This window comes from Mustela lutreola, chromosome 8, assembly GCF_030435805.1.
Source record: "Mustela lutreola isolate mMusLut2 chromosome 8, mMusLut2.pri, whole genome shotgun sequence".
Taxonomy (NCBI): domain Eukaryota; kingdom Metazoa; phylum Chordata; class Mammalia; order Carnivora; family Mustelidae; genus Mustela; species Mustela lutreola.
The window spans coordinates 92,496,625-92,514,769 of NC_081297.1; the positions used below are offsets into that span (position 1 = coordinate 92,496,625).

The following is an 18,145-nucleotide window of genomic DNA, read 5'->3' on the forward strand; positions in this document are numbered from 1 at the left end:
ATAGAACAAGCTGAGGTTCCTTTCTAAGGTGAGATGATTTGTCCGAGTCACATAACTTTACAAATCTTGATTATAAGAAAATGTGACAATCTTGTATAGTCACAAAAATGAACGGTGTATGGGTAAAACAGAGGATACAAAGAGAGGGAAAGAAAGGGGCAAATCCAAGAGACATTTATTAAGAAGAAAGAAGACTTAGCAAATGTATTTGGCTGAGAAACAAGCAGGTTTTAAGTTCCTTGAAGTTGCAGATAATGTTTCATTCCTCTTTGTATCTAATCCTCCCCCTTCCCTCCCAAAAGAAACTCTCAGTCAGTGCCCGTGGAATGAATGGTGTGAAAAATAGGGAAGAAATACATTCAGATTTTGAACGAACCTTTGCAGTAAGCAAGTTGTAGTTGAAGTTCCAACTGTAGTTAGTTAGCATTGAGTGTTTAGCCTCCCGAGTTTTCTTTTTTCTTTTTTTTTTTCCTCAGGAATTGGTAAAGATTTTTAGCGTAGTTTATCACTGTGTATCCATTTTCTTTAAAATTTCTCCTTTCACAATGATTAAACCAGTTGAATAAATCTTTCAAGAATTAGCTTCTTTCCTGGATGGTACATGAACTTCTTTGGTATGTGAAGATACTATTTAGTGCACTGGAACATGAGTTTTATGGTAATGACCATTGTTTTTTATACGCTGGCCACAGGTTTGATACTGACTGCCTCTAGAGTTTCATGCAGCTTGTCTTTTTCATGAGAATGCTTTTCAGGTCTGACACCATCATGTCCCCCCTACATTGCTTCAGGAACTCAGTAACTTCAGTCTCGGAGAGACAACATGGGTTCTGGGGGCCAAGCAATTTTGGGTTGAATTATGGGCCTTCTACCAGAGGATTGCCATTTTGGGCAAATGATTTTACCTCTTGGCCCCAGTTTCCTCATCTACAAAATAGAAGTGAAAATAATATTGTGGTAAGTTTATATGAGAAAATAGAAGTAATGAGTCTGTCATGGCATTGAGGAAGAACATAGGAGAGTCACTTTTTGTCCTTGGTCCTCAGATTAATCAAGTCCCTCAAATTTAATATTTTGGTGTTACCTCCAAATGATATTATATGTGTAATCTCAGTGATGCTTGGACAGGATCAAGGGTAATCTTCATCATATTTTTAAGCTTATATTCCAGATATTACCAGAAATATTTTTTGTACTCTGAACTATATGATTATGATGATATATTTGCTTCTTTTGGATATGTGCTCATTTATTCAAGGAAAGGAGTTAAAATATACTGCAGTTTAATAACCCTGTTTTGTCATTTCTTCATTATGATACAAGAAATTTCAAAGCCAGGATGTGAGAGGCTCTACATCACCAAAGTCCCTGACAACATAAATAAATAGAGAATAAATAATAATTTCAGTTTCCTCCACATACCTCATGACAGTAACATTTCATTTGGCTACTGTTATTGAGGACTTGAAAATTTTGTATTTTTCTCCAACAAGCCTGCTTGTCAGAGTCTTTAAGCACTAAAATTTAATATCATTTTTAAGGAGGTACTTGTAAAATATATTAAAACTTCCCTTCCTCCAGGGCGTGGTGCCTGTAGTCTCCCATCGATGACTCAGACGGTCATCAGTGCACATAAGCTCATGTGCCTTGGTGTGCTCAGAGGCTGTATTCTCTACCTTTATACCAAATCATTCAAAATCTTTTCCCTTTTGAACATCTGTGGCTACTTTTTCCATGTGGCTATGTCCCAAGCCTGTTACTTTTGCCTGTTGTCAATGTGCCTCCTTCTGGCATTACTTCTGATACATACAGGCTGAAAAACTAGAAGGAAAATCTTTAGTAGAGTAAGCTATAAGTGGGGAATCAAGAATCCCATTAAAGTCTGCATATTAAAATGTGCAAGTTTCAATGTACAGACTTGTGACATCGGTCTGCCATTCAGAGGACTTATTTAAGTGTGGGCTCTGCTATGTTCTGAATAGCTTAATTTCCTAGAAGAGTAACTTCTCTGTAAATTCAATATTGCTGAATTTGTAATACAGTCATTTATACTAATCAGCTGTTTAAAGTCATCCTCTGTCCAGAAAAACTCAGGTTTCACAGACTTTCCAGTTAGCTGTATATATATATATATTTTATCATTACTGACATTTATAGTAACTATGAAATTTGTTTTGTTGTATTGGTTAAATGTGATAGACACGTTCTCTATTCATTCAGCCTTAAGATTGAACTTTTTAAAAAGATTTTATTTATTTGACAGAGATCACAAGTAGGCAGAGAGAGACAGGCAGAGAGAAAGGAAGGGAAGCAGGCTCCCTGGATCATGACCTGAGCCGAAGGCAGAGGCTTTGACCCACAGAGCCACCCAGGTGCCTCAAGTTTGAACTTTTTTGTGAAGCCAGGAAGGAGGAAAATATATTTGTGTTTTTCCTGTTTTTCTTTTTTCTTCTCAAGGAGGGACTAGTAAGAATTGAGTATAACTAATCTGTAAACCATATAATTCATTTCGATATAATTGACTTTACAATAAACTTTTCTTTATTTTTACACAGTGCTTGACTTATCTCATAGGAATATTCCTGAATATAGCACTTTTCTTAATAGATTTGTACCCCACATTTTATTTACTTATTTTATTTATTTATTTATTTGTACCTATCTTCTCTTCCTGTCCCTTTCTATCTTCTGAACTTGGATGGGAATTAATCTCTTTGTGTATTGTCAGATTTGGAGCCCAGCAATCTCTTACACATTCAGGTGGCATTCAGGAATTAAAATCCATTTCTCTTTTCTCTATCTTCATTTACAGTGAGTATTTAACTGGAGAAAATATGTAAATCTTTTATTTATTTATTTATTTTAAATTTTTTATTATTTTATTTTTATTTATTTATTTTTTAATTTATTTGAGAGAGAGAGAGACACCATGAGAGGAAAGAGGTCAGCGGGAGAAGCAGACTCCTTGCCAAGCTGGGGTCCTAATGCGGGACTCAGTCCTGGGACTCCAGGAACATGACCTGAGCTGAAGGCAGTTGCTTAACCAACTGAGCCATCCAGGCACCCCAAATCTTCTTTTTTAAGAGCAATTTTTTTTAATTCTCAAGAAATAAATGGCCCATGATTATATATTATCAGGCAGTTAGGCCATGTTAGAGTCACAGTTCAGCTTCATAGAATGTGCTGGTGTTTTATGACTCAAGAAGACTGGCAGTGTTCACCTTACCTGAAAATTTTAAAGCTTCTTTTCTTCTCATGGGATAAGCTGTCTTAACAATTTGTTGAATAGGCAAGTAAAATTAACTCTTAAATAATTTAGTTTTGTAAAAATGACCTTGTTTGTTATTAAAAACAGTATCTTAGTTTTGATACTGATTTGTCAAACTGTGATTGTGGCGGCCTAGATAATGAGAGGCTGTTCTTACCCCGCAGTGTTCCCCTGATTCCCATTAAGCACCTCACCTCTGTGGAAATTATACACTAAAATAGTGGAAAAGGAATTCTCTTTTACTGTGCTTGAAAGTTTAAAGTAATTAAAACAGTAGCCCATTGTTTTATTTAGAGAGAGAAATAAATACTCAGCAGCTACTTTTATGTTACTTTTTTTTCTTTTTAATTGCCAAATCCTCACTTTGAAGCTATGCTTTATTTTCAGAGAAAGAGAAAATAAAATTATCTGAATATTAGCTCTTTTTTTTTTTTTTAATGATCCATTCATTTATTTGAGAGAGACAGAGTGTGGGGGAGAGGGAGAGGGCGAATCTCTAAGAAGACTCCCCACCGAGCACGGAATCTGATATGGGATTCTATTTCAGGACCCTGAGGTCATGACCTGAGCTGAGCTGAAATCAGGAGTCACACACTTACCCAACGGAGCCACCCAGGCACCCCAAAACATACATTTAAAAAAAATAAGACTTACAGTATTAGGTTCGTAACAAAATTGAGAGGAAGCTACGGGGATTTCCCACGTACCACCTTGCACATGTAGCCTTCACTATCAACAACCCGCACCAAGAGTGTTATGTTTGCTATTACAGTCGATGAGCCTACATCCATACATCACAGTCACCCGAAGTCTTCTGAAACCTGAATTTAATGCTCCCAGTCTGGAAGTGAATTATCAAATTCTGCAGCATCAATCCGATAATGCGAAAATAATCTGTAAAGGATTTTCATCGTTGGTTACTGAATTCACCTTATTCCATTTCTTTGGGTTTGTATATTCTGGTCTGTGGTATAGAAGCGAGTAGGAAAAATCAATTCAGATTGAGAGAGAAAAGGAGATAGAAACTAAGGCTTTTGTCTGAGCAGTTGAGCTGCCTATAACATGAGAAACCCAGAAATCTGCTGCCAGATTTCTTCAGTGATGATTTAATATACTATTTGACTATGATTTACGCTCTTAATTTGGAAAGAAAGATTTTCGACTTCAGGGAGTAACATGTAGTAGATGAGTTGGCGTTTGTACAAATTTTGGACCAGTGGTTTTCAGTCCTGACGGCACAATAGAATTGGCGTTTATAAATTCCAGTGCCCAGATCTCATCCTGAACCAGTTACAGGAGAGTCCCTAGCAGTGGGGAGCCAGGCACTGTTTTTCCAAGTTCACTCTAGTGTGTGGCCCAGGTTGATGACCATTGTGAAAGGAGGGAACGTCATTAGAGGCTTTATCTTGAGTATCACTGAGACTTCATTTAGATTTCTCATGCTTTTTTAAGGCTTTTGGTGAGATTTTCTGCTTAAGAGCATAATTACTATTTATGACTGTGCCTGAGAGTATATACGATGCTCATAAAAAAGAAATGAATCATAATTGCCTCTTAGGAACTTTCTTTCAAAATTTTTGTATTAAAATGTTAATATTAACCTTTATTTATTCATTGGCTTAAATCACTAGGACTACTAGCTTATTTATAAATCCATTTTATGGCATTTATATACTGCTAGGATCTTTAAAAGGTAATTTCTTGTAACACATGCCTCTTATTTATTGGGCAACATTGCAGAGAAAGCAGGTTAACAATTTCTAAAATGGATTCTGCATTTGGAGTATTAGAAATAACACGTATCTTCTAGGCATTCAGTGATCAGTGAATGTCATGTTCTTTACAAAGACTATCAAATAGGCAGTGTTTTTCTCTTGTACTTGTAAAATACGTTTCTATGATATTAAGAAACTGTATTAAAAAATGGGGGAAAACACATCTTACTACTTCATAATGAGAATCTTTAATTACAAAACATACAGTTGAGCTTCAGTTGTGTTTACCAGTTACTTATTTGAAAGACTCGGTGAAGCATTTGAGTGTCCTGGGGTTCCCATATCACAACTGGCTACCATGGCAACCACGGCCATTTCTCTTGCTGTGCCGGTCAGACCACAGGAAACAGAACCACCTCCATGTCCTGCATCTGCCATAGAGAGTCGTGCTGGAAAGCGATAGACCCGTGATCCTGAAATAGTGATTATTTCTCAAAGTGCTTTTGTCAGATATGTTCCTCAGTTTTATATTGTGTGTCACAATATAAACTGTTCTCTCCTGAGAACAGTTTTCCATTTGTTAACTATCTCACATTGATTAATGCTCGGCTAATAATCAGAAAATTCATGGTTGTTTATGGTCTTTTTTTCTTCAGTATGTAGAATATAGTCATGTAAGTGAAGCTTATGTACATTTTGTTATATTGAAATAGAAAAATTTAAGGTGAAACCAGATCTTTCTTTTTGATCACATTATTTTGGTAGGAACAGATGGATCATACTTCTTCAGGTCATCATCCAAACAAAAGAAGAAAGGTAGAAGATACCGAATTTTGTAGTGTGTCTGTTTCAGTTACATAACTTAATGCTGCAAAAGCAAAATAGAAGATATAGGAATAATATCAGACTGATATAATATGAGGAATATGGATATTTTTCATCTAGGTTTTAAGGTAACTATAGAAGATGATTACTACTGTATATATTGTGAAACAATACTCTATCAGAGTTTTCAAAAATTCTGTTAACATTCCAAATCTGTATATGTACTTTATATACATACATATATATATGTGTATATATATATATATATATATATATATATTTTTTTTTTAAGATTTAAAAGATTTATTTATTTATTTATTTATTTGACAGACAGAGATCACAAGTAGGCAGAGAGGCAGGCAGAGGAGGAAGCAGACTCCCTGCTGAGCAGAGATCCGGATGCAGATGCGGGGCTCTATCCCAGGACCCTGGGATCATGACCTGAGCTGAAGGCAGAGGCTTTAACCCACTGAGCCACCAAGGCGCCCCATACTTTATATTTTTATACTTGCTTTGCTTTCATAGCTCCGGAGAACTTTTCAACTTCTGAAGTTGTAAGAAGATCTAAAAGTTTCTATATTAACTGAAAGAAACATGTTTATATTTGAAAGCAGTTAGATATTAGGAAAGATGAGGAGCGTGTGTATGTGCCTGTGTGTGCACACGTGTGCATGTGTGTTTGTGTCTGTGTGGGTCTGAATCTTAGTGCTGTGGGAGTCTTGAGGTCTGATCTTACTTCACTCTTTCATTTTACAAGAAGAGTGCTGAGGTCCAGAGCTAAGCGTCTTGCCTTAATTGAGCATCCTACTTAGTGAGAGAGCCAAAGCTAGAGTCAGTAATCTTCTGGTTCTTACTCAGGTTTCTTTTTCATCATACCATTCTGTTTTAGAAAGAATAGGCAGCTCTGAATTGACAAATAAGCAAGTTACCTGACTAGAGAACAACAAATACAAAATATTGCCTCCACATATCTTATGTTTTGGTTTTGCAGCATTTTACGAAAGAAAATAAAGGTTTATTTTTGCTTTTTCCAATGTGTGGTGCAGTAACTTTCTACCTGACTCTCCTATTTTCTAAAAGCCAATATCTACAATTCTGAGTATCACATTTGTTTATTCTGTAGCTGTGTGGAAACTGTTAAAATTTAATGGCAATCGGTATGATTAAATCATGTTTTGAATCTCCTCTGACACTCTCTATAGTTTGGATGTTGTGAAAGGAGATGTTCCTTGTAGTGGCCATTATCTTGATAAGGTAGTCTAACTCCTAGAATACAGTATCTATGACAGTATTGGGCAATTCTGTTTTGTTCTCTGTACACTAAGAGAAGAGAATTATAAGCCAGTTTTTATCTTTTTATCAAAGAGTAGGTATCTGATGAATAAAACCCATACACTAAATAACTCTTTTTCTGACAACATTGATACTCTAGATTTACTTTTGGGATTCTGAAAATTTGTATTGGGTCAAATTGTTCTTGCATATCATTTAAGCTTTCTGTAGGCTTTTTCATTTAATGTGAATAATGAGTGTTTTCAGATATGCCACACAATGGTGACTTTTCAGCTACTGTATTTATATGTGAGATAGACTCGTTTTAGAGATGGCCACAAGACACTGATACATGAACTTCAGCCTGTTAGTGGCTAAATAATGACTTCTTCAACCTCTCTTTCAGAACAAAGGAAGAATTATGCTCGGGACAGTGTCAGCAGTGTGTCCGATATATCCCAATATCGTGTCGAAGTAAGATGTTTTGATGTTTGCTAAAATTTAGAATGAACCCTGAGGGACCTAAAAATTGGGTAGTAAAATCAGAATTATGTTTTATTTTATTCCTGTGATGTGCTGTGAGTTGTGTTCATCTTTTTCTTTGTGATTTTTGTAAAACTGAGGTGTAAAATAACAAAGTATCTTGTTCGTCTGGGGTCCATTTTCATAGAAAATAAATTGGCCACTTATTTATCATTGGCAGCTTTATTTTGTTTAAAAACAGGACAGGTGCTTCTGTTTTATATTTTAGAATCTTTTTTTGAAATTACACCTTTGATTTCACTGAGTAGTTTAGTTTTAGTTTTAGTTTTTTTTTTTTAATTTTTTATTTTTTATAAACATATATAAATCCCAGGAGTACAGGTCTGTGAATTACCAGGTTGACACACTTCACAGCACTCACCAAAGCACATACCCTCCCCAATGTCCATAATCCCACCCCCTTCTCCCAACCCCCTCCCCCCAGCAACCCTCAGTTTGTTTTGTGAGATTAAGAGTCATTTATGGTTTGTCTCCCTCCCAGTCCCATCTTGTTTCATTTATTCTTCTCCTACCACTTAAACCCCCATGTTGCATCACCACTTCCTCATATCACGGAGATCATATGATAGTTTTAGTTTTATCTAAAGTCATGATTTAGACCTATTTAAACAACGGTTTTCTTGTTTGATTTTTCCTGTGTAGTTATCTTTTAAGATATATTTGCTCTTGATTGGAATCTACATAGGTGACTTTTGGTTCCTATAGAACATATTTAAGTAGGAAGTAATTTTTAAATTGCTCTTATTTTCTGTTTTCTACCCATAGCAAGCATGCTTCATAAGATGTGAGGTTTCGTTTCAGTACCGTGGCGAGTTTGACAGTTACTACAGTGGTAGCTGACTACCCACTCCTGTCTGCCTATGTCTGTTTCTAGCCGCAGTGCAAAGGGCCTGTTGTGGCTCAGCACCTAAGTAACCAGCCTGGAATGATGTGGGAGGGATCAGTCTTAAGAGAATGCTTTTAAGCTGTTCAGAATTTATGTTCTATTTATGTAGCTCAGCATGGCTCAGTATTATACAGATTTAGCTATTTTATGACAACATTCACCAAAAACCTGCTTGACTTTCTTATCTTAATAAGAGAGCCAAGACGTTGGAGGAGACCTTGTGTTGGCCCCTCCCTGCTTCACTCGCTGACTTTGGTTAGGTCACTGACTTTGGTTAGGTCACTTTGGTTAGTTAGGTCGCTTTCTTTTGGAAAACTAAGAGAATGTGTGTGTTATAAGTACTTTTTTCCTTCTTGTCAATCGTAAGCACTTGACTACCTTTGTTCTGGATTGGATGTGTGTGTTATAAGTACTTTTTTCCTTCTTGTCAATCATAAGCACTTGACTACCTTTGTTCTGGATCGGAAAGATGCTATGATAACTGTTGATGATGGAATAAGGAAGCTGAAATTGCTCGATGCCAAGGGCAAAGTGTGGACCCAGGATATGATTCTTCAAGTGGACGACAGAGCTGTGAGCCTGATTGATTTGGAATCAAAGGTAAGTCTGTAAAATTTAGATGATTTCACTTCCAGGAAAGTTCCACAGGTATTTATGTTGGCATGCAGGTCATATTGTTTAAAAGGGGATGAAAGTTTGACAAAATAAAATATTTGTCAGTGAATTTAAAGAAGAAATATACTACTGCATAGACATTATGCCCACAAAAATCAGTTCCTGAAACTAGAGATAGAGGGATACATGTTTTTGTTTTTTTTTTTAAACCACAAAGGATGAGATGGAGGAAGTGAGAAAAAAAAAAAATCATAACACTGAAATAAGGCCCCAGTGGAGCCTTATTCGTTATGACATATATTAATTATATACTAGGCAAACCGTCACTGAGTAACCTGGGATGAAGGGATTGTGTGTTTGTGTGTGTGTGTTAACTTTTCACCAGCCCTGTAGCAGGCACCTTTATTTTGCACAACCACTGGTAGGTATGATGCTGGAGCTCTCAACACAGGACTTTTCTGAGCCCCATCATCTGATAAGCATTTGAGTTGCTAAGATAAAGAAAACAGCGGTCCTTATCATCTTAGACTATTCTGGTAGGACTCAGAGTAAGATCTGCCCTTTGTTTTCTCAACTCCATCGGACACAGTGAGAGAACAGCAACTGAGTGCTTCTCTCATCCTCATTGTTTTACGTTATTATATATAAAGGAAGGATAGTACTTAATTTACTTTTTCAAAGAAAGAAAATTTTGTTATTTCTGGTCTTCTGATAAATTGCATTTTATTTTGATGGAACCCAAATTTGCCTTTGCTGGACCTCAGGGAATCAAAAGTTAGAATAAATTCATGGTATGCTGTATGTGTGTATATGCTATCTGTAATCAAAGTTGCTGCTTTTTTCCTTTTATTTGTTCTTTATTTAACAATTTTCATTTATTGGAGATACTGTATTTTCTTTTTTAAAAGATTTTATTTATTTATTTGACAGACAGATCACAAGTAGGCAGAGAGGCAGGCAGAGAGAGAGGGGGAAGCAGGCTCCCTGTTGAGTAGAGAGCCCAATGCGGGGCTCGATCCCAAGACCCCGGGATCATGACCCGAGCCGAAGGCAGAGGCTTTAACTCACTGAGCCACCCAGGTGCCCTGCAGATATTGTATTTTCTTTACTTAAAAAATCAGTTTCTCTCATTAATTCATTATGATCCACTTACTATTTGTATAAAGGCATTAGTATCACAATAAGCATTTTAAATATATCTCATTAAGTATAGAATTCAGAAAGCTCATTAAGTATCTGTCAGTATTTTATTTAGGTAACTGTTTATAGGTTAGGGAGTATTCACTTTCATACTAACAAACATGTTAATTACTTTGAAGAATGTATTTTTTAGTGAGATCCTTCTGGCCCAGCTATTTAACATTTTTGGCTAGAATGAATGAATATATATATAATGAATTTTTTCATTTGAGAGAGTCATTGAAATTAAAAAAAAAAGTGTGGGGCTCCTGGGTGTCTCGGTCCTTAAGCGTCTGTCTTCAGCTTAGGTCATGATACTGGGGTCCTGGGATCAAGCCCCACATGAGGCTCCCTGCTCAGTGGGGAGACTGCTTCTCCCTCTGCCTTCTGCCTGCCACTCTGCCTACTTGCGCTCTTACTCTCTGTCAAATAAATAAATAAAATCTTTTTTAAAAGTATAAATGATGTATTATTTTTAGCCTAACATTTGGAATTACTGAAGGTAGAAATTAAAAGAGTATGACTGTTCAATGTTCAAGTAAAAGGAAATTCTGACATATAGGCAGAGAGGAAAAAATGCCATTTAAAATGGTGAATCATTGTGGAAAGAGGCCCCACTTTACTTTTCTCTTAAAAATATCATTTCTACTTCACAACCTGAGGAAGTCAGTAGTGCTAAATTCAGTATTTCTTCTGTTTATTAAGAACGTAACTTCATTCCTCTGCTAAATATTTCCTTTTTGTTGCTCTTTCTCCCACTCACCTTCTAGCTCCACCTTGTTTCTCTGTTGCCACCTTGTATGTACTCCATCTCTATGTCTGCAGGGTTTACTAGTAGTATTCACCGTCAGTGTGGACTTCAGACTTCAAAAATTATTTGTACAGTGTCTACAGCTCTTTGTTCAGTAGATTTTAGATACTCAATAAAAATTACAAGTTATTTTTTTACTTTGTTTACAGAATGAACTAGAGAATTTTCCTTTAAGCACAATCCAGCACTGCCAAGCTGTGATGCATTCCTGTAACTATGATTCAATTCTTGCCCTGGTGTGCAAAGAGCCAACTCAAAACAAGCCAGATCTTCATCTTTTCCAGTGTGATGAGATTAAGGTAAAAGAATAGCAAATTTTTCCCCTTTCAGTTAGATGTTCTGACAGCTATTAGATTAGCCACTTCAGTCACATGACCAGTGGATTTCTAGATTCTTAGGATTTTGTAAGGAAAACAAATACCTTAATATCTTTCTGGGAGTTCCAGTAAATAAAGAGGAAATAGAGTAGTATTTTAAAAAAGAAAGATGCATTCTATTAATTTAAAAAAAACAGGCATAGGTAATATATTGAATTCTTCATTGAGTTACTTAGACTTATATAATTAAAAATTGATTCTTCTAAAATTGTGCTTTATGGACAATAAGTAATCATGCCATCCTATTTTATTCTGCACTAATCACATAACATGGATTATTGTAATGAAACCCTTAGACATTTTCCATGATACAGATTTAAAGCTCACCATTTAATTACGTGACTTGAATAATTGCTCAGGATGGGTAATCCCTAAGTAATAATGTGAAAGTAGTTAAGCACAGTTACCAGTAAAAACATGCTGTATTCTGAAGATTGGTATTCACAGTACACCGTAATTTACAAATACATATCACTTGTGGTGCTTTGTTGGACATTAGAAATTATCACCAACCTTGAATATTTTTAGGTGATGAGTTGATTTCTCCAAAAGGGAAATCATTTGGGGTTGAGTTGATTGGTGCTTTGCCAAAGCAGTGACTTATCACTGTGACTATATTATAAAACATACAGGTAATTTTTATTTTATAAAGAAATGTTGGGAGATTAGCGTGAAGTGTCATTTGATCTTTTCTGTATTTCTTTGACATTAAAATATGATAGATGAATTAAGATTGTCAACAGTCTATTTCATAATTTTATTTTTCTTGCTTTATGTATAGATGACTTTCTAAAAATTTTACTTGAAAATAACTGTGGTATTTATATAGTTTACATAGTGATGTTCATCAGAATTTTATGTAGTACATTTTGAAAGTCATGAAAGGTATTAAGAATTTTGCAAGGTTAGATTTGTTAAGTATTAAGTAAGTATTAATGTGAATATTTTTTTCTGAAAATATATTGAAGTTTAATTAAAATATTTTTAAAACAGAGGACTAAACTAAAAGACATTTTAAATCTGGTGTTTGCTTCAGTGCTCTAAAATTTACTGTGAAACTAAGAGTTACTGTGCTGAGTAAAGTTTCTGGATTTCAATGTTGAGAATAAAGGGCTTGCTTTATCTGATCGGGGATGGTGGTATTGATGGGTCTGAAACAGATTTACTGAATTACTGTTTTGTCTAAAAACTCAAATAACACTATGCAGCTCTGTGTTTTTGCTCATGAGTGCTATGTTCCACATGAGGCCATTTTTTTTTTTTTTTACCCTTGACACATTGAAAATATAAACACAATGAAATATGATGTAGTTTCTTTTATATGGGTCATGTTACAACATCACTTTTGAGTTTTGAAGTTTCTTTATTACGGCGTTTTATACAACACTCATGCCCACCTCTATAGTAAAATTTTCCTTAGAAAAGGAACTTCCTTAGAAAGTTCAGGGTTCCTAAGCATCTTCAATTTTATTTAATATCACACATAACAGAGTCTTTGACATGATGTTTATGATGTCTTCCTGAAACTAAGATAGTTTTATAGAAGTAACTCTGAACTAGGGTGCATTAGCCCTCACATTTAATAGGGAATGTGACCTTGGCCAAGCCATTATATGAGAGTTCTTTAGTTTCATTAATTATAAAGCAAAGAGGACAGATTAGATAATCTTGACGTTTCCTTTCAGCTCTAAAATGTTATGATTATCTGTGCTTATGGTAAAAGAATATACATTGTACATATTTGAGAAAAACATACATAGTGACAGAGAACAGGCAGGAACGAAAATAGAAGGTAAGTACATCCCAGCAGGAATTTAATATGCAATAATCATCACTGGCCATAAATAAACTTCATACCAAACAAAATAAACTTAAGAAGCTGCTAACTTCTCATTGTTTCCCAAGAAGACCAAATCAAATATTCTTGTTGGAAAAGTATTAGAGGAGTTAATTGGAGAACGTTAGCTTTTACCTAAAATGACAAAATAAAGTAGATATCAAAGAGGGTACAACTGGGATGCCTGGGTGGCTTAGTTGGTTGGACGATGGCCTTTGGCTCAGGTCATGATCCCGGAGTCCCGGGATCGAGTCCCACATCGGGCTCCCAGCTCCATGGGAATTCTGCTTCTCCCTCTGACCTTCTCCTCGTTCATGCTCTCTCTATCTTAGGGTTGGGGTTCATCCCATGATTACATTGTATTTGTCCCGAACTGGAAGTGTCTGCTGGGACTGAGTGATTTGTTCCAGTAGGTTAATGGGTGCCCCTCCTAGAGCCTGAGGATGAGAAAGGGGAAGGAGCTCTGCTTTACAGGCGTGCACTTCTAACCCCTTCATTTCTTTTTAGGCAGACATTTTCTCACAGTTATATTTTCCATATATACTTACAATTCCAGCATATGCAAATCCTTTTCTCTTTGGCTGTATGCAGAGATAGCTTTTGTCTAAACTAATGGGATCTGGATTAAATAATCTTTGAGAATTTCTTCAGTTTTTGAAATTTGTCATAAAAGTCACACCAAAAAACTGCCAAGAGTCATGTTTTGAAAGCACATTTTCAAAAAAGAACACTTTTCTTTTGCATCAAGACGCTTACTGATTCAGACAGGGAACATAATCCCTTTTGTTGTTGCTGTTTGAACCTATACATCAAGACAAAAAAAAATCTATGACCTCCCAGATAACTTGTCTTCCATTGCAGGCAAACCTCATTAGTGAAGACATTGAGAGTGCAATCAGTGACAGTAAAGGAGGGAAACAGAAGAGGCGGCCAGAAGCCCTGAGGTAAAAACATTGAAAGAAATTAAGGTTTTTTTTATTTGTGTTTTTCTTTTTGTTTTTTGGGTTTGTTTTTCTTGTTGCTCTAAGGACTTAGAAAAATTATCTTCAATGAAGGTCTGTTTTACAGAATACAGCCTGTGATTTCAGCTCATTCGCTCTTCCGAGTTTGTCCAGTACACGTGTGCTCCTTTCTCTGTGTGTTTTCTGGTCTTTCTCTGAGAAGCCTTCTCTCATATGTGTAGTCAGGGTCAGGACAGCTGAGTGGCAGTTTAAGGGAAGGTAGCCTGGGAGAGTACAAATAGGTATGTGGAGACCTCTCCCAGTCATGGGAGACCCAGAAAAAAATTAAACCTAATGTTCAGATGAATTAAAAATTTTCTGTGTTTTTGTATTTCATATATACTTGTAAATATACATAATATGAAATGGTTAGGAAATCCTTTTTGTCCTCCCCCTGACATTGTTCTTAAGGTTGAAGAACTAATACCATAAACTGAGAATTGATAGACATGGAGATGGTAAAAATTCTATTTTTTTTCATCTTTTTTAGGATGATTTCCAAAGCAGACCCTGGTATACCGCCTCCACCAAGAGCTCCTGCCCCGGTGCCCCCTGGGACCGTTACCCAGGTGGATGTTCGTAGTCGGGTGGCAGCCTGGTCTGCATGGGCCGCTGACCAAGGGGACTGTGAGTATCTCTAGGGACTTTTGCTTATTTAACATTGACTTTGGATTGTGACATAATTCTTGCTCAAATTCAGGTACTGATTTCTGAGCTGAAGCTTGAGGTTAGCTTTTTTTTAATAAAAAAAATACCACACTTAGATGAAGGAAATTTAAGTGTTGGACACTATAAGACTATTGTATATGAGGGTTCAGATCAGTCATTTAAATAATTATGGCATTAGGATTACAGTCTTTTTAAAAAAATATGATCAAAAATAGGAAGTTTGACTCAACTAACAAAAAATGGTAATACATTTTATACGTTTTTTATATACAAAAAAATTTTTTTTTGCAAAGACTGTCCTTCAAAATTCTTTCCATTATTATTATCTTACCACTCTCCTGTTTGGAAAATTGTTGTGCTTACATGATAAAGGCTATCAGGGCAGTATTAGGACAAGAGTAAAAGCATCTCCTTCTTGCTAAACTTGTCAAAGGGGCCCTCTCTGTGCATCATCACTTTACCTTGACATTTTTTTTCAAAGACAAATAATCCTAGTATAGAACTTAGCATAACTTTTTATATGTAAGAATATTGGTTTTATTATTTTTTTTTAATCAAATCTGAAATTTTTATGACTGAAAATGCCTTCAAATATGTTTGGTCCAGTCTCTTCATTATGAGTAAATAAACTGTGATCCAGTGAGTTTGAGTTTGATGAAGACTAGAGCATCACTCTTTTGCCCTATTGTTCAATGGACTTAAGTCACTTATCCTTTATCTAATAAGGCATTATTCATGCAGATAACTAACAATGTAGTTAAAAAATAGAACTTGGTGGCCATCAGTGAGTGACTCTGGACATTAAGTCTGCTGAGTCAAAGGCTGGACCCTGGAGTACGACCAGGATCTGCTGTGTAATAACCTTGGACAGTATTTCTGTGTGTTTCAACCTCACTTGTAAAGTAGGGATAATAATTCATGGGTTGCTGTGAATCTGAAAGCAAATGTCTACAACAGTCTCTACTGCAGTGTAATACATACAACATGTGGTTTGTCTCATTTTTGCCAAATCGACTTTTTTATTTCTGAATTGCTTTCCATTTTACTTATATTTTTTGTATCCTTGAAGTTATTTTTAGAGATTTACACTTAAATCCAGCTACCAATCAAATGAAAGAAAGAAATCTCTGAAACATCCATTTATCAAAAATGAAGTAGCAGAATACTTAACTTCATAACAATTTATTTTTAGAAATCATACAAATTTCTGTTGATCCATTTTTTTTCTGTGAAATTTTGTGTTTAAGAAAACTGGAGTTTAGAGTGTTTCCTACTTTTTGTGTTCATATGGTACTTTTGTTACTACTGTTTTGGTAGAAGAGGTGTGGGTTTTTGAGAGGGATCAAAATAGTCTTCCTTGAAGCTGAGGAAATATTTTAAGAGGAGTTTCTAAATATTCTGAGTAAATTTGTGAAAACATCTGTAAAACCTAATATAATTTACAAGAAAGAGAAAATTTTGTTTCTGGGATGTTTTTGGGCTCTAATTAGATTTTGTCTAAAAAATGCTGTGCAAGCTTATCTACTTAAATGAGAGTAAGAATTTTCAGAAATTCTTATTTTCTACTAGGCCAAATAGAACGTAACACTTATCATGTGAGGCTCTGTCTGGATCCAAGCCAGTTTTTGGTTGGAAATCCCCCTAAAAGGAGTATCTTTTTGGTCCCTCTGAAGGCTCTGGCTAACTCAGACTAAACTTTTCCTTTGAATCCTTGACATGCACTTATCCTGACTTCCAACAGTGAACTCTGTAGAGTAGTGGCAGTGGGTTCCAAGTGGTGCCACAGACTGTGAGAAAGCCTTCGAGATACTGAATCTCTGCTTACCTCACCCTCTAAAGGATATTTTGGGGCTAATCTGGAATTCTTACTAGCTATATTTCAAGTTCAACATGTTGCTTTCTGTAGGAAGCCACTAACTCCATGTAAAACAGCATTTAACTGGCAAGATTTCATAAATATAAATTCTAATTATCTTAAAGTACTTAAGAACCACTAATTAACTTTCATAAGACTCCATAATTTCTTCTTTTGGGGGCCAGTATTCCATTTGTAGGGAAAGGCATAGAAGAGGTATAGCAATACAGAAGTCCCAGTATTTTTTGTAGTTTTCTATATTGAACATCATGAGTCATGATGATGTAGTATGAGTTTTTTCCATTATTGATCTTACATTTTTCCTGTTTCATCTGTACAATTTTTCTTTTATTTAATCTATTGTGAAATATTTGTAGAAGTATCTGTTTAATGGTAGTATTAACCAGAAGGGAGTTCATTATAATAACCTTATGATTAACATCATGCTTTAGTTAACTGAGCCAACTTAACATCTTGAATGCTCTTAAGATATGTATTACTTAATTTGCAAATCCTGTAGGTATTTATACTTAGAAAGTGTAAATCAGTAAGCCCAACACTGTGGGTTTTAAGCTTAATGACAACTAGAATTTTTGAAAAGTACATTAATGTCAGAACCCCCAGAGCTTTGTTGTAATCACAGTGGTGGAATGTATAAACTCGGGAGGTTGCATTAGAAGTTAGTTGACCCCTTTTCGAGGAGCAGGTGCTTAAATGTGAGTTTATATTTCTTTCTTGTGTAGGAGTTATAGGGTGAGAAATTAGGGTTGGTTCTACAGGCAGCTGTCATTGAGAAGAGGGAAAATAGAGAGGAAAGTTACAGGGTAAATAGACATCATAAAGGTTGAAGGCCAGCACATCAGCCTGGCCAAGTGCTTCTTGGTGAGGTCAAGAATGCATGTCATTCACAGATGATGAGCAGTTTTGATTTTGTGTCCAGCGAAGGTGTTTCCTTTTGCAAGTGGCACTCTTTGCTAGCTGCTTCTCATGTTTCATTACCTAGATTGATCTTGCTTAGGTAACAGGTTGAAAGACTTGTGATTCTTCTTCCTTCAGTTGAGAAACCAAGGCAGTACCATGAGCAGGAGGAACCACCAGAGATGATGGCGGCCCGAATTGACAGAGACGTGGTAGGTCCAACATTCCTCTTTAGGCCATTGCCTTTTTTTTTTTTTTTTAAAGATTTTATTTATTTATTTGACAGAAAGAGAGATCACAAGTAGGCAGAGAGGCAGTCAGAGAGAGGAAGAAGCAGGCTCCCTGCTGAGCAGATAGCCGGATGTGGGGCTCTA

General features: G+C 35.8%; 1 protein-coding gene across 8 annotated transcripts in view; it reads left to right on the top strand.

Moving 5' to 3' along the window:
* The window catches only part of EPS8 (epidermal growth factor receptor pathway substrate 8), a 180,867-nt gene that overhangs the window by 119,736 nt on the left and 42,986 nt on the right, over nucleotides 1–18,145 (top strand). For 6 of the 8 annotated variants that reach the window (XM_059185963.1, XM_059185962.1, XM_059185965.1 and 3 more), the window contains 7 exons: nucleotides 5,749–5,799; nucleotides 7,487–7,554; nucleotides 8,948–9,109; nucleotides 11,264–11,413; nucleotides 14,190–14,272; nucleotides 14,820–14,956; nucleotides 17,910–17,983. In XM_059185963.1, the coding sequence (XP_059041946.1) occupies nucleotides 5,749–5,799; nucleotides 7,487–7,554; nucleotides 8,948–9,109; nucleotides 11,264–11,413; nucleotides 14,190–14,272; nucleotides 14,820–14,956; nucleotides 17,910–17,983 (725 nt within the window). Of the gene's footprint in view, nucleotides 1–938; nucleotides 958–5,748; nucleotides 5,800–7,486; nucleotides 7,555–8,947; nucleotides 9,110–11,263; nucleotides 11,414–14,189; nucleotides 14,273–14,819; nucleotides 14,957–17,909; nucleotides 17,984–18,145 lie in introns of those variants that run through there. The other 2 variants (XM_059185966.1, XM_059185961.1) reach the window with 2 other exon arrangements.